The 14,062-nt window shown below is 42.0% G+C and overlaps 1 protein-coding gene across 2 annotated transcripts in view; it reads left to right on the forward strand.

Moving 5' to 3' along the window:
- Nucleotides 1-14,062, forward strand: part of LOC113014246 (teashirt homolog 1-like) — a 143,721-nt gene that overhangs the window by 103,740 nt on the left and 25,919 nt on the right. Inside the window, exons 1-2 of one of the 2 annotated variants that reach the window (XM_026155647.2) lie at nucleotides 7,730-8,570; nucleotides 8,740-9,347. In XM_026155647.2, the coding sequence (XP_026011432.2) occupies nucleotides 9,308-9,347 (40 nt within the window). In that variant the 5' untranslated portion in view covers nucleotides 7,730-8,570; nucleotides 8,740-9,307. Of the gene's footprint in view, nucleotides 1-7,729; nucleotides 8,571-8,739; nucleotides 9,348-14,062 lie in introns of those variants that run through there. The other variant, XM_026155648.2, reaches the window with a different exon arrangement.

Consider the following 14,062-nt stretch of genomic DNA (forward strand, 5'->3'; position numbering starts at 1 on the left):
CATTAATATTCTGAGCAAAGACAGAGCCCCTTTCCATTTCTCAGATCTGTCTTTTGTCAGAGCGCTTTTCTTATAAAACACCTTCCTCGTATCGGACGACGTTATCATGCGAGATTCTGCTCTTTGATGTAGAAATTAGCTCCGCTTTGAGTCCTAATGATTCTTATCTTTTACTATCATCCTGCCCGTGTCCCTTTAAGACAATGCCACTGTGCAATAAGAAGGAAAGCCCAAGCCTCCAATAACACTACCACTAATGGAATTGCAATATGCAAAGCTATGCTAATTTTATGCATACTGTCAACCTACATAGTGGCCGTTCTTCATCCGTTTCAAAAGATGCGACTGCAATTAGACGACAGCTGATTGAAATCATTTGCCTTTTTATGATTCCGTTACTTTTGAGAGCTGACAGTGTGTTGTACAATTCACTGACAGTATGTTTTCACCGCACGCACAGATTAACTGCTAATATTGACCCTGACGCAAACCAACGGGTTGTACATTTCAAACGAGTTGCTCGCTATCATGCCGGTTTGCGTGCGGTGTGTCATTTACCGTAGTCCCTGATTACCTGGTGATTTATGCTTTATATAAGGCTCGGGGAGCTTTCAAAGACACACGTGTACCATACCTTTACAGTGACTTAACATGTCTGAGACAGAGGAATTGAAATGATAGTTTAAGGGCTGCAGGGAAAAGAGAAGACTTATCAGTTAAGACTTGCTTTGTATGTAGGATATTTTTTCCCCTTCTCTCCTTGGAAGGCAGGGTGCAGTTGATGAATTCTTAAGCAGATCTTGCTGATAATTGTATTTCATAACTGTCATGCGGAGAGGGACTGTCCGCTGAGAAGCTATTTGTGTCACTGCATCTCTCTCTCGCTCTGTCTCTCCCCCTCTCTCTCTCTGCAGCCTCTTCAATAAAACTCAAATCACGACAGAGATTGTTAAGTCTACCTCCAAGATTATTAAATCCAAATGGAGAATTTATGGGTGACACTTCATAACAATTAATCTGAGATGCTTGATTAATAAAGTTTGCCCACCCCAGCCCCCCCTCTCATTCTCTTCTTCTTCTACTTCTTCTTTCTCGCCCTCCCCATCACTAAAGTTGTCCTGTTTGAGTGGGATGGAGGAGGAGGGGAAGAGACGTACGGGTGGCAGGATGGTTGTCACGGACGACATGAGTGTCATTCTTTTTGATTAATGGAGCATTGTGACCCCGCCCCTAACCCCCCACCACCACCAACACACACACACTCACACACGCCTCTTTCCCGAGCATGCCCACTCTCACCTCTGCTAGGGCCCCCCACACATCCACCTTCAATAACAGGTAAAAATAGATGTGGGCCAAGTTATGCTCTCCCATTTACTCCTTTACTAGACATGATTTGATGGTGAGGGGGGGCAGAGATAGGAAGGACAGAAAGAGACAAAAACTACACAAAGGGCAGGAAGATGGAAAGAAGGATAGAAGTGAAAAGGACAAAAAAATTTAAAAAGATGGACCTGTTTAAAAAAATCTGAGAGAAGGGGTGAAATGGTTAATAAATAAGGGTAAAAAGGAAAAAAGCAACAGAGGAGACAGAAAGACAGGATTTTTTGGAGAATGTCACCTACCTAACCTTGTCACCATGTTAAGTCAGCTGTGATTAATTAGTTGAATGAGACTGAGCAATTAGGTCAGGAGTTTGGGTGTGTATGAGTATGCGTGTGTGTGTGTGTTCATGCATAACTTTTATTTATTTATTTATATCAAGACCATTTTATTGCCAAACGACAGAATCTGGGAACAGAAACACTTTTTCTCCTTTATTTGCCTCCCCGACAGCCTGTTTCCACTGCTCACACGCTCCGCTTGAATCGCAGACACGTTTAAGTAGCGAAAGCCCATGTACAATTTCAGGCACTTTCAAAAACACAACGTAGATGTTTTTGCATTAATCATCTTTGAGATTTGTACGTCTCCACGTGCAGGTTTGCTGAGATTTCAGGTTTTGCTGTAGATTTATTTACAGCTGGTGCTTTGTTTGCGATACATAAAACCGAGGCAAACATCTCGATGCGCGAAGGTTCTGTGACGTATTACGGCTAAACTGTGGCCCTAGATTCGTTTAAACGAATGTGAGGATAAGAAAACCCTGGGACAAATCCTTGAACCAGTAAAGGCTTACAAAAGATCATATTTAACAATGATGGCTATATATTTTCCTTTTTGCAATTAAAGAGTCCCTCTGTGTAATTTAATGCTTCTTTTCAAGTGTCGGCTCCCCTGAGACTTGGCCTGTAGCTATGCCATCGCTCTTGGTGATTATCATTAATGAATGTCGGCGAGGACCATCCCTCAATGTGACTAGGGAGGAAACACAAGCCCTAATTAAAGGTTCCTATTCATAAATATATGCCTCAAACTACACAGATCGACCGGCGCTATGCACACAAGTCATGTTAATGTCAGAAAAGCACCTTTTTAAGAGCATTTTCTCCCTTAATGTACGACACACCAGCTGCGGTGACAGATTTTAGCAGCCGAAAGCCCCGCAGCGAGGGATGTGTGCAATATGAGATTTGCAGATTTAAATTCAAGAGTAAAAGGAAAAGATTAGGACGCCCTAATTTGACACACGAGAGGACCTGATGACAAAAATGCTCGATTTCTATCTATCTATCGTCTTACTGCCCGAGTTAGCATTAAGATGTAGTTCTTGCAGACTGCTTTACGTTTTACCGCACGCGGTTGAAAGGAGCTCATTGTGCTTAGAAGTCAAAATATAAAAAAATTCACAAAACGAAATGTTATACAGGTTTACATGACGTCACTGGAGATGAAAGTAATCCCGACTGCTTGTGTACTCTCGCTGAAAATCATTTTAAATTGCTCTAAATGTGGACTGACGACTGCTCTCGTAAACCCAATTGGTTGCGTTGTCACACCAGTTTCCCAGACAAAGCTACTGGTAATTGTTATGTGAAGAAGATAATGTTAACACTGAGGATAATATTCCACATTCTGTCTGAATGTTCTTTTTTCTCCCCCCTCCCTCACTGACATTCGAAAACTCTTGTCGGAAAAAGAGCTGGGAGAGACAAACATTTGGCTGCTTCTCTTTCCTCCTTAATGGCTGAAAAATGCTAATTGGCGCGCACGTGTCAAGGAAAACAAAAGGCAAGGGAGGAGGAGAGGGAAGGAATGTGTGTGTCAGAGAGGCTGGTATTTTGAAATGTGAAATATGTCACTTTATTCAGCCAAGTTGGGACGGATTTTTAGCAAGGTTGTTTGAGGAAGTGGGAAATCTCGTCGTTTACACCGTTTGCCTGAGTAACGTTTGACCCGTGGTGGTGTGTAGCGTTTAAATAGGGTTTTTTTTTTTCTTTTTTTTGGGGGGGGCATCCTGATGCTCTGCATTTACTTTGCTCATACTTTGTTTCCGCCACAGCTAATGTAAACAACCTGAAGCGGCTCAGTTCAGGTTCTGCATGCTGTAAAATAACACCTCGAATCCCTCCGAGACTCCAATCCTTTAATAAACTTGCATCTGTCACCGCTGCACCGCACTTCATCACGTTCTTCGTCCAAACTGACAGAATCAAAAAAAAAAAAGCCCAGGTGGGGATTACAAACCTTTAATTGCATTGTCAAAACTACAGCAACACATTTTTTTAAACTCTTCACTTTAAACAAGTCATGGAAAAAGTAAATCTCTATATCAAAAATATAAAAAAAAAACAAAACCCTCTCCTTCACTCCATACTCACACTTGGCATTTTAATTATGCAGTCTTATCTGATAGATGTGGAGATATATCTCGTGTCAAAGTTAGAGCCTGTTCTTTATTAATTTTTTATTATATATTCTTATATTCGGGCTGTCAATGATTGTCGGGAATCTGATAGGACCCTTCATTGATTGAAGATTATTCAAGATTATGAGGAGAGGTATTATCATAAGCCGTGAGCTTTCAACATTCGAAATCTTAACTTATTTGAACGATTCTAAAAGCAAAGATTACACCCTATTTCAGTCCACTATAAATGCGTTTATGAGTCCAGCAGTGTGCCCTGCAGACGGTAACAACACCCCCAACAGCAAATCTGCAGTGCACTTATCATACTTGTATGCCAGCAGAGCCCAAACCTTTTGACATCAGAGGTCTTTGGCTGCAAAAAGCTTGAACGGTTAGCCACAGGCCAAAAATATGCAACGCCGCATTAATTATTTATAAATATTAAGAGGAAGGCATTAAATTCATGCTTTTTTCCAGCAGGATTTTTTTTTTCCAATAATCTTTGCCATTAGCATGATTACATAAAATAGATCCTTAAACTGAAATGATAAGCATAGATTTTTCAGAATAAAAGCACAAATGAATGCCTAAGGGTAACGGATATGTTTCTAAAATGTGAATAAAGCAATCCTGCAGATTATGTTAGTCTCAAAACCTTTTTAGTATTAATAATTTATCCGCTGATATACATTTATAGTTCTGGTGTGTTAACTATCATTTAGCTTATTATTAAACTAACGGTTGGTGTGGTCCATTGTGTAATTCATCAAATGGGAAAAAATTACAACAATTCCTTCTTGAAGTACTAAAGACATTTACAAAAAAATTTTTTATCTCTCAGATATATAAAAGTTATACTTTTTGTATAAAGTTTCCCATTTAAAACAAAAATCAAACAAACTGTAAACTAAAGTGGCAGAATTAACAGAACGTCACAGTTTGCGTAGCCTCAATACAAACTGACACTGCCCACCCTCCCCAAAGTAAAAGTAAACAAACCGTGTGTGGCCTAAACACATATTTTTATTTATTTATTTTATTTCGATTTTTTTCCCCCAACAATGCTCTCTAAGATGCTGACTACGATGACAAAGATGATAACAAATGGAGCACAAGAGTTGAAATAGTACTGAAGGAAAAGATAAAAGAGGAAGAAACTAAGAGGATAAGTGGAAGACAATGGATGGATGAATGGATGTTTACTGTGTTGTGTGTTTGAGTGCCAAGTACGAGGGTACTGTGCACAAATTTGATCAAAATGTGAAAGAACAAACCTCAAGGCATAAGTGGATTTATTCACTTTTTTAACAACTTTAGATTCTACAAAAATGTATTAGATGGCGTACAAAACTAGGTCTAAATAGTAACAGAGCCCTGCTGTTGAGCTCTCTTATCAATAGTATAAACTGAATTTAAAAATGACCATTACACTGCCTGGAAACAGTAAACAAATACACATATAATTTCCTACTTTTTCCTCAGTGTTCTTTATGTATACGCCAGTCCGGCATATAATTCACAGATTACTTTTGACTGCAGCTAGAGCAACAACACAGTCGTTATTAAAAGTAACAGCATTCGCTCGGCAAAATAATTGCGTTTGGCATTATTTGGTCATCTGAGACTATCAGTGTTTTCAAAGTGCCTCACCTGATTTGACAACCCGCAGGACTTGTTTGCATTGTGATCCGCTAGACTGTATAAACAGCTTTGCTTTGCATCATCATGTCAGACCTAGAAAGAGGAAAAGGAAGGAGACAAAAGGAAGCAAAAACTATAACGTATGTAGATATACACAGAGGCTGCATGGATGTTCTCACAGCTCTGAGAGGCTATCTCCATGCAGAAAACGCGTGACATGTCATCGTGCTGTCAGTGAGCTGTAGTTAAGTGGAGGAAGGTGCTTTGTGTGTACAAGTTGGGGGTGGGAGGCGGGAAACAACTGTTTCTGTGTTTGGCAATTCTCGTTCGCACACATGGACACGAGTGGCTGAATCACAGTTAGAGGATCTACTATAGCGAGCAGTTTGGATCACAATCTCCAAATCGCAAGACACCGACTTTCACTTGTACACCTAACACCCTATATGTTAGGTGAGAGGTTACACGGAGAGGGGCATTTATTAAAACGCGCGTGTGTGTGTTTCAACAGGCTGTTGAAATTCAGCTCCAAGGTCACTAACGTATACGCGTCCTCAAACAAGATGAGGGAATAAGAGAAAAAGATGGGAAAAGAAACAATACTGCAGCGTCTCAGTGCATGTGCAGGGATGTTTTAAGTGCTGAGATGGCTCTCTGCCCTTTTCCCTGAACCACACGTCCCCACCCCGGCCTCAGATCAGCTCTTGCACGGCCGTCTCCTCTCTAAGCCTTTTGCTGCCCCGCCGCAAAATTCTTACAGATGCAAAAGATCAAAAGTTAATGTCAATTAATCTATTAAAAAAATTTTTTAAACAACTATTACATTCTTTCTATTTCATATTTCATCATTATTGACTCAATTCAGATTAGATTTCCGTGACCTCTTTGTAGCATTTTAAAGTTCAGCATATATCTGAAAATGTAAAACTGATCAAACTTTTGTTTTTCATTATACTAGTATTGATGCTTATTACTGTTTTTTAGCAGTGGATTAGTTTGTGGCGGTGGCTATGCAGCCAAACTGGTTCTATATTACTGCATTAATAGCTTCATCACAAAACACAGCAATGCAGCATAAACATATATAAGAATAAGCAAAGGTAAGATGTTTACTAGTTAGTTAATGGCAACAATCAGAATTATTATAATGAGGATAACATATACTACAAAACAATAGATATTAAATCATTACATTTGTTTTCCAGTAAATGTGTGTTCACGTTCAAAAATGTAGGAAATGAAACCTACTAATCAGTCTAAATAAACAGAAATGTGTGTGTGTGTGTGTGTGTTTATATTCCACAGCTGTGTTAGCTTTATATGAAAAGCACCATAAGATGGAGAAAAGCAGCTCTCCTGTCTGTCCGCAGACTCTGAGATGGAAATATTAGTGACGTAAGTCTGTTCCATCAATCAGCAGCCAGGCAGGGACAGACAGATGTTGGGGCGGTACTTGGTATTTCTTTTACCATATAATAAGCCACCTCAGACGTGTTCCCTGCGCAGATTAGGAGTTCTGCAGACAGATAGGAGGCTTGCTCCAAAATAAACTCGTCAGTCGAGAAGCAGAAAACTTCTCTGCTGTTCGTGATCCATACTTACTACCCGGTCACTGTGAAAACGCCAAATTACCTGAAGGATAAATTAGGAAACTCACCCGGAATTAGTCAAAGCGGGAGTGGAACGGCTGGGAGATTTGTTTTGGGGTTTTTTTTAAATCCAGTTTCTTCCTTGATCCGGTCCAAACCCTCTGCTTTACAGCCTGAACTGAAGCCGGTGTAGCTGGATGAATAATAAGTCCGACGCCTGGCTGCAGACGGAGCGCACACAGTCTGTGCCAGATTTCATGGCATCCAAGTTATGCTGTGATTATCACCGCACCCTCTATCGGGCTCAGTGTAAAGCAAATTTCAGACTTTTCCTCCTCTCCTTCACCGTGCTCCTCGGCGCTTGCCGCATCAGTCGGCTATACCATGATGCCTCATTAGAAATAACACTAGCCGAGATTGTGTGCTCTTTATAAACACTTTATGGTGGATAATAGTTAGGATGGAGTGTAGGCTATTAATGGAGCCTCTTGCGGATTCAGAGCCCCTCCCCTTCCCTCACCAGAAGCCCCACTTTAAAAAGGTGTAACGAATCGATCTTCAGCCTTCTTTGTCCCCCTAAAGAGGTCACCAAAAATATCCACATTTTTTTGGTTTTGTTTTTGCAAAACTTTGAGACCAAAAACTGACAAAGGAAATGCTGCAGCAGCATCTTATCTAGCTGAAAACTCAAGTGCAAACATTATTTTTTCCTGTTCTCCAAGTAAAACGTTGAAAGAAATTTATATTCTTATACATTATTAGAAAAAAACCCCTCCAGATTCCAAGCAGCTTGTAGTTGAATTATTGTGTGTTTGATGCTTGAAGTTGCAAATCTAACGGTTAGCCTGGCCTGGCAAATATCTTCTTTATTATGTAGGATCAATAACATCTGCCTGGTGCTTCAAAAATAATCAACAAATGTATTTTCTGTAGGTAAAAGATATGCCCCGAGTCCTCATTTCACTTAAAACTTTATTTGGCTGTAAGTTTGTGTAGCAGTGACTGTTACATCAAATATCTCTCTCACACAAACATACACACACACACACACACACACACTTTTCTTACTTTTCCAGGCACCTCTCATTTCTATTGTCTGGAAACGAGGTTGCACATCGCCTCCTCGTGTGTCCAGGAACAGGACGCACCTTTCTTGGGGACAGCAGGGCGTTGAAATGAAAGCCGTCCCAGTGAACAATTAACAGCCGCAGATTGACAGGTGGGCTCTGACTGTCAGGGTGACGCTTGTGGAGGGGTGGAGTAAAGGAGAGGCCGGAAAGGCAGCTGGATGTGTCTGTCTATCAGTGGGAGCTGTCGGAACGCACCACGCATCACCAATGTGCGCACATTTCACTGCGGAGAAATATCCGGGGACGCTCCTCCTTGCGCCTTTAAAATAAATAATAACAATAAATAAAAATCAGGGAATAATAACAGCTGAGACCCGGAATCTGCTCGCTTTTTTTCCTCTTTCTATCTTTTTTTTTTCTGTGATGACTTTGTGACAAATTCGTCAAGTGTCCGTGTTGACAGTCGGGCGGTAAGCGTATGTGAGTAGCCTGTTTCTTTATCCAGTGGGTGCTTTCAGGGAGATGGGATGTGAGTTGATTGCTCCGGGGTTTCCACACGCTCACACTTGACTGATTGACATACACCCAGCCCGCCTAACGTGTCACTCTTTCCTCTCCTTTTTTCTCCCCTCCTGATTTCCTCCTGTAGCTGGAGGAGACCGGAGCTGTGGCACCTGGACGGAGGGAGAGATCGCAGTTTTGGACTCGTCTTCACCGCGGAGTGTGAGTTAATACGCACGAGCCGGATCTCCGTTTTCTTCACTCTTGCTGTTTACGGGGGGATGAAATTGTCCAGCCAGCGGGGCGAACGTATTTTTGATGGAAACGAGGCGACTGGCTTCAGGCAGCTCTCCCATATAATCCCTGCCCGACAGACTGAGATCCGCACGGAGCTTTCTGCTAGTTTTCAGCACGCCAGCCTGCGATGAGTTCTTCTGGCAGAAGTTAAAGGACGAGCCCCCATTTTTTCCTTTTGATTTTCTTTCTTTTTTCTTTTTTCTTCTCTAAACGATCCGCATCGTTTTCCTCGCCGGACAGCCCGATAATAACAACGATCAAAATAAATCTCAGAAACATTTCTTCAGCATCGTCCCCAGCCGAAGAGCCCAATGAACCGCTGCTGGCTCTGATTTCGTCGCCTTGCGCCGGTTTCCTCTCCAGCTCGTCCGCTATTTTGATCTCTGCATGAAAAGTCCAGCGGAAAGTCTCGCAGCAGCATGCCGAGGAGAAAGCAGCAAGCACCGCGGCGGTCAGCAGGTAAGCCCCGGCTCTGCAACCGAACACTCCCACCCCCCACATCAGAAAGGCTCCAGCACGCACACTTCGCTCCCTCCCCGGGTAGGATACAAAGCCAGGGATCGGCACAGATGTGTGTACCCCGGACAAGTTCACGCAGTAGCTCCAAAGGCCTGATGCAGGACACGATATAAGCGCTCAAAGACCTGACGTCCGTGGCTTATCGGTGAATTGTAGCTCAGAGTGAAGCAAAACAAATGTGAAGTTTAATCTGCGCAGTTTTCAACACTCAACCCAAAATAAAGTTTATTTAAATAACCTAGAGCGTAATCTCCGATCTCTATTGGGAACGGTAGCGTGTCCTTAGTTTAAGCAGCCATTATTCAGTGCCAACTTTTCCCGTTAGAAGCAAATGCGCTGAGCTGCACTTTAGTTTCAAGCTTTAAATCTGATCCTCCACTAGGTTGCCAGCATCCAAGTTCTCCAAACAAAAGCTCATCTTATCTCATTTTTACAGGCTTACGTGCTTGATGCGTTAGTGTCAGAAAAAAAAAACAAGAAAGAAAAGAAAAAGAAAGAAAGAGGGGGGAAAGGGAAAGTAGCGTATTTTCAGCTTGTGTTCCGCTCTGGGATTGCCATCCTTGATTTGATGCTTGATTGATCGCCTGTCATGCGACTGCCTTTGATCTATTCATTCCTGATAAACATCAGTAAATCATTCACCATAGAGACACGCATGCGCCCGGCAGCTGGACTCCCTCAAAGGATAACTTTTTGGCCCCCGCAGAGGAGCAAAGAAAAGACAAATTGAAAGAAAAGTTCTCAAGCGGGATAAATACTTTGCGTTTAATACCCCAAGGGGGAGGGAACAAGGGAGGAGGGGTGCTGGGGCGTAGCAAGATCACAGGGTGAACTCCTATGGTCACTTCAGACCTGACCTCGTGTTCATCCTGCAGAAACAGGAAATGCTGTTTAACTTGAGTGCATCTGATATTAAGCATGGATAGAAAAGTGAGGAGAAGTTGTTCTGGAAGTCATCAGAGGAATCTGATTGATTCAGTGTGGTATAAAAATGCAAGTTTAGTATAATCAAACTAACAATTGCTAATTAACTTTTCCAGTTTTGGCAGGCTGTGTATTAGCTTCCTAAATATGAGATGGAAAACTGTAATCGCACTCTATAAACATAGCTTAATGTGATTTAGAGGAAGGTGTATTGTGAAGTGCCAAAAGTCCTGTTTTCATTTGAGAAAAGGGAAAGATCAGTGAAGTAAATTCCACTTTAACAGCCTGACTTTTGACAGTCCGGCCTACGTGTTGTCATTAAGTTGACCAGACGTGAGCTGCTCTGCGAGAGAGTCGCATGTTTGCCTGATTCCATTTGATGTCCCTGCGAGAGACGGCTGTGATTGACATGCATTTCCAAATGACGGGGGAAAGAGGAGCCTTTGAAGTTCATGCAGTAATGACCAAAGCCGAATAAAACAGCTGTAGAATGTTAAGCAGGCAGTGGAAATGTGAGGTTAAGCAGACTTAATCAAGGTTGTGACGGGAAGACTTTGAACTCGGTGGGGCTGTAATTTCTAATTGACGCGAGGCTTTAGTGATGATAGAGAGAAATGTGTTTGAAGAACAAGCCTGCATGGTGAAAATGAATAGTGGTGGTTTATATACCTCTGCCACAGCTTTGCTAGCGAAAACCCCCCATAGGAGAGCAGAAAACATGGGGGGGGGGGGGGTTATGTTTTGTCTTTTCCAGACTCTTCTGGTCATTTGGCTGAGCTCTGAAGTGGCCCCATTCCTGCTCAGCTTTTGAATATTGATTCGATTGTCTGCTTTTTCTGACAGACACATACATCACAGGCAGTAATGGTCAATCCTAACTTGGCAGGCTTTGTCTCGACATTATTTCCAGTACTTGACATATGGTCAATCCAAAAACTTTTAACACCTCCGCTGATGTGCGTGTGCCTGCGTGAGACTGTTTCCTCAGTAAAACGGTGTACACACCTATAAACACAGGCTATTTTTATAATGCATTACCAGATATTTCCACAACCCAGATTTGTCACTTTAGAGTTGCACTGAAACAAAATGTTGCATATGCTCCTCAGAGAGAGAGAGCGGGAGACAGGGTTTCAATAGCTCTTTGTATGCCATTTCAAATGGGCTCTGTTTCATCAGTCACAGTGATGATTTTAGACCCTGTAATGGCGCTGTACCCTATCTAGTTTATGACCAGTGACAATACATCAGTGTTCTTTCATTTGGAACCGCATTACTGCATCTGTTAGTTTTGGCAGTTGAGTTCAGTGCAGAGCAATTTGAGCAGTAGAGACTTTTGCTGCAGTCATTTGTCGTCATTTTCATTCTTTCTTTCTTTCTTTCTTTTTCCCTTTTCTTTTTTCCGTCTCCCTTCACCAAAGTGCAGCTATGTACATGCATTCCTTGAATAATTAATGGAAGCTAAACAATGCAGCGATGTGAAGTAACAATAATCAAGGATGAGAATAAACAAGTGTGGTGAGAGATTGATTTGTAAAAATAAACCACACTAAAAGAGCAACCTGTGTGGTTTTTCTTTTTAAATCTTTATACGAACAGTTTGCTGACTTTGCCCATGCTAGCTTAAGGTAAAACAGCTGCAAAGAGTGCATGTGTTGCCATTGTGCCAGTGTTGCTTTAATTTAAGTGCAATTAAAGTCGGGCCTGAAACCATTACCCAACAATTTAAACGTCACCAGCGAGTTTAGTTGCTTATCAAACAAGAAAAATATCCAACACTGACCGGATCTTGACTCTTGTTTATCACAGGAAATCCAACATCTTTGGGTTTTGCCTCGTTTGGTCGCATTTTCCTTTGTATTTTTGGACATTTTGCAGATTAACCGATGAGTCGAGATGGTTAGCTAAACCATAAAAGGTTTAAAAGCACACAATCAATGCTACAGACTCTGACATTAACTTAAGCTCGTGCCACTCTTTAAAGAAAAGGACCTCTTAGACTGTTTAGTAGCAAGGTTGTCTTCAAAAATGACAGCACGTTCTATATACTAGACCAAGATAACCAGCGTTTAGTTTAATTAGCAGATAGGCGATACTTTATATAACATTTACAGAGAAGCCATAACTCCAGATTTGCCTCGATGCAGAGGTCACAGGTTTGATTGCTGCTTGAAAATTAATGGTATTGCCGCATGTCTCATCCTGCTTCTAGTTTGCCAACCGCGATATCTTAAATCAAACACTGTCACTCTAAGTAATGAATCTGTCAACTAATCATTCAACACGTGAGCGTGATTACAGTGTGACACGTGTTAGATGTATTCCTCGGGATTTAAAAAGGTCTAGCTTCAAGAAAAGAAAAAAATAAGGACGAAAGGATCGTCTTGATTACGTACCCCGCACCACGCTCACTTTTACTGGCTGAAGTAAAAGAGAAAGAGGAAGAGGGAGCACACTGTGAAGTGACCAATCCACTGTGAGCTGAGCAGGATGCAGCTCCATAAATGTCTATATACTCACGCGTGCCCTGTTTTCAGTTCCTGTTCGCAGTTAAAAGCCCAAGTTTCGAAAGATTTGATCCTGATCCTGATCCTCATCTCCTCTGACAGCCAAGCGATCAGTTCCTGTGCTGACAGAATTAGTGCAGGTCACGATGAGAGAGAAAGATGCTGCTACGCTGTTAAACATGGCTGCGTGGCCCTTTCAGAAGACAGTAATTGGTTTTCCTTTCCTGCTCTCCTGATAAATTTGTAAGGTAACTGAGTAGGTTTGACTGTGTAGCTAATTAGAAGTTTAGCACTCTAAACATAAATCACTCAGGTTATAATCACAGACTGTGGATGCTGTTCTTTTTTTTTTCTTTCCTTTTTTTAAATATGCATCATTCGACGTGCGCTGTAAACTAACTTCACTGCTACATTTTAATGATTTCTTTGTAGCTTAGCTCTACACATGTTTAATTAAAGCACCGTGCAGCATTCAGCTACACCGAAGCCACAACAAGCCAAGATGCACACACATTGCCTAGCCCTGTGAGCGTCTTCACTGACATCAGCGGCTGCCTTCTTCTCTCCTAAATAGATTGCCCTATGCTGCCACTATCTCTGCCTCAAAAGGAGTCTCTTAATTATGACTCGGGGGGTGGGGGGTGGGGCTTCCCTTCTCCTTGACGGCATCGTTAGCTGTGGTCCCTAATTATCCAGGTAGCTGACAGATCAGTGACAGGTCCACCGATTACTGCTGACAAATTCAGCAAGGTGTCAAGTCTGCAAGCTGCCTTGATAAAAATCAACTCGGTATCACCCGCTTCTCATGTGCCCACCTCAGTTGTTCAAGTGTAAACTCAACAACAGCTGAGGTGGCTCCGAGTTTGCCTGCAGCATCACGTGACAATCAAAAACGCGCCGGTGACAAAGAAGCCGTTGCTCTGATCGTGGGTAACTCGACTCAAGTAGCCATGCGGTAGGCGTTAGAGGCCTTTTAATAGTTTAACGTGAATGCGGCTTTCCGCGAGTGTGAGAAGATTTTCTTAATGCTCTGCCTTTCCCTCTGATCTTTCTGCTAACAGCCTTTTGGTTTGTTTGACAGAGCAGGAACAAAGTTCCTAGCCGAGCAGCGTTAATACATTTTGTTGTTGCTACTTGGCATTGTATTCCTCTGCAGGAATTTAGCTCGCGGCGTCTGTCAGCTGAGAAACAAGCACAAAATGATGACTATTAGAACCTTATGTT

This window comes from Astatotilapia calliptera, chromosome 22 (assembly GCF_964374335.1).
Source record: "Astatotilapia calliptera chromosome 22, fAstCal68.1, whole genome shotgun sequence".
In the NCBI taxonomy this organism is placed as follows: domain Eukaryota; kingdom Metazoa; phylum Chordata; class Actinopteri; order Cichliformes; family Cichlidae; genus Astatotilapia; species Astatotilapia calliptera.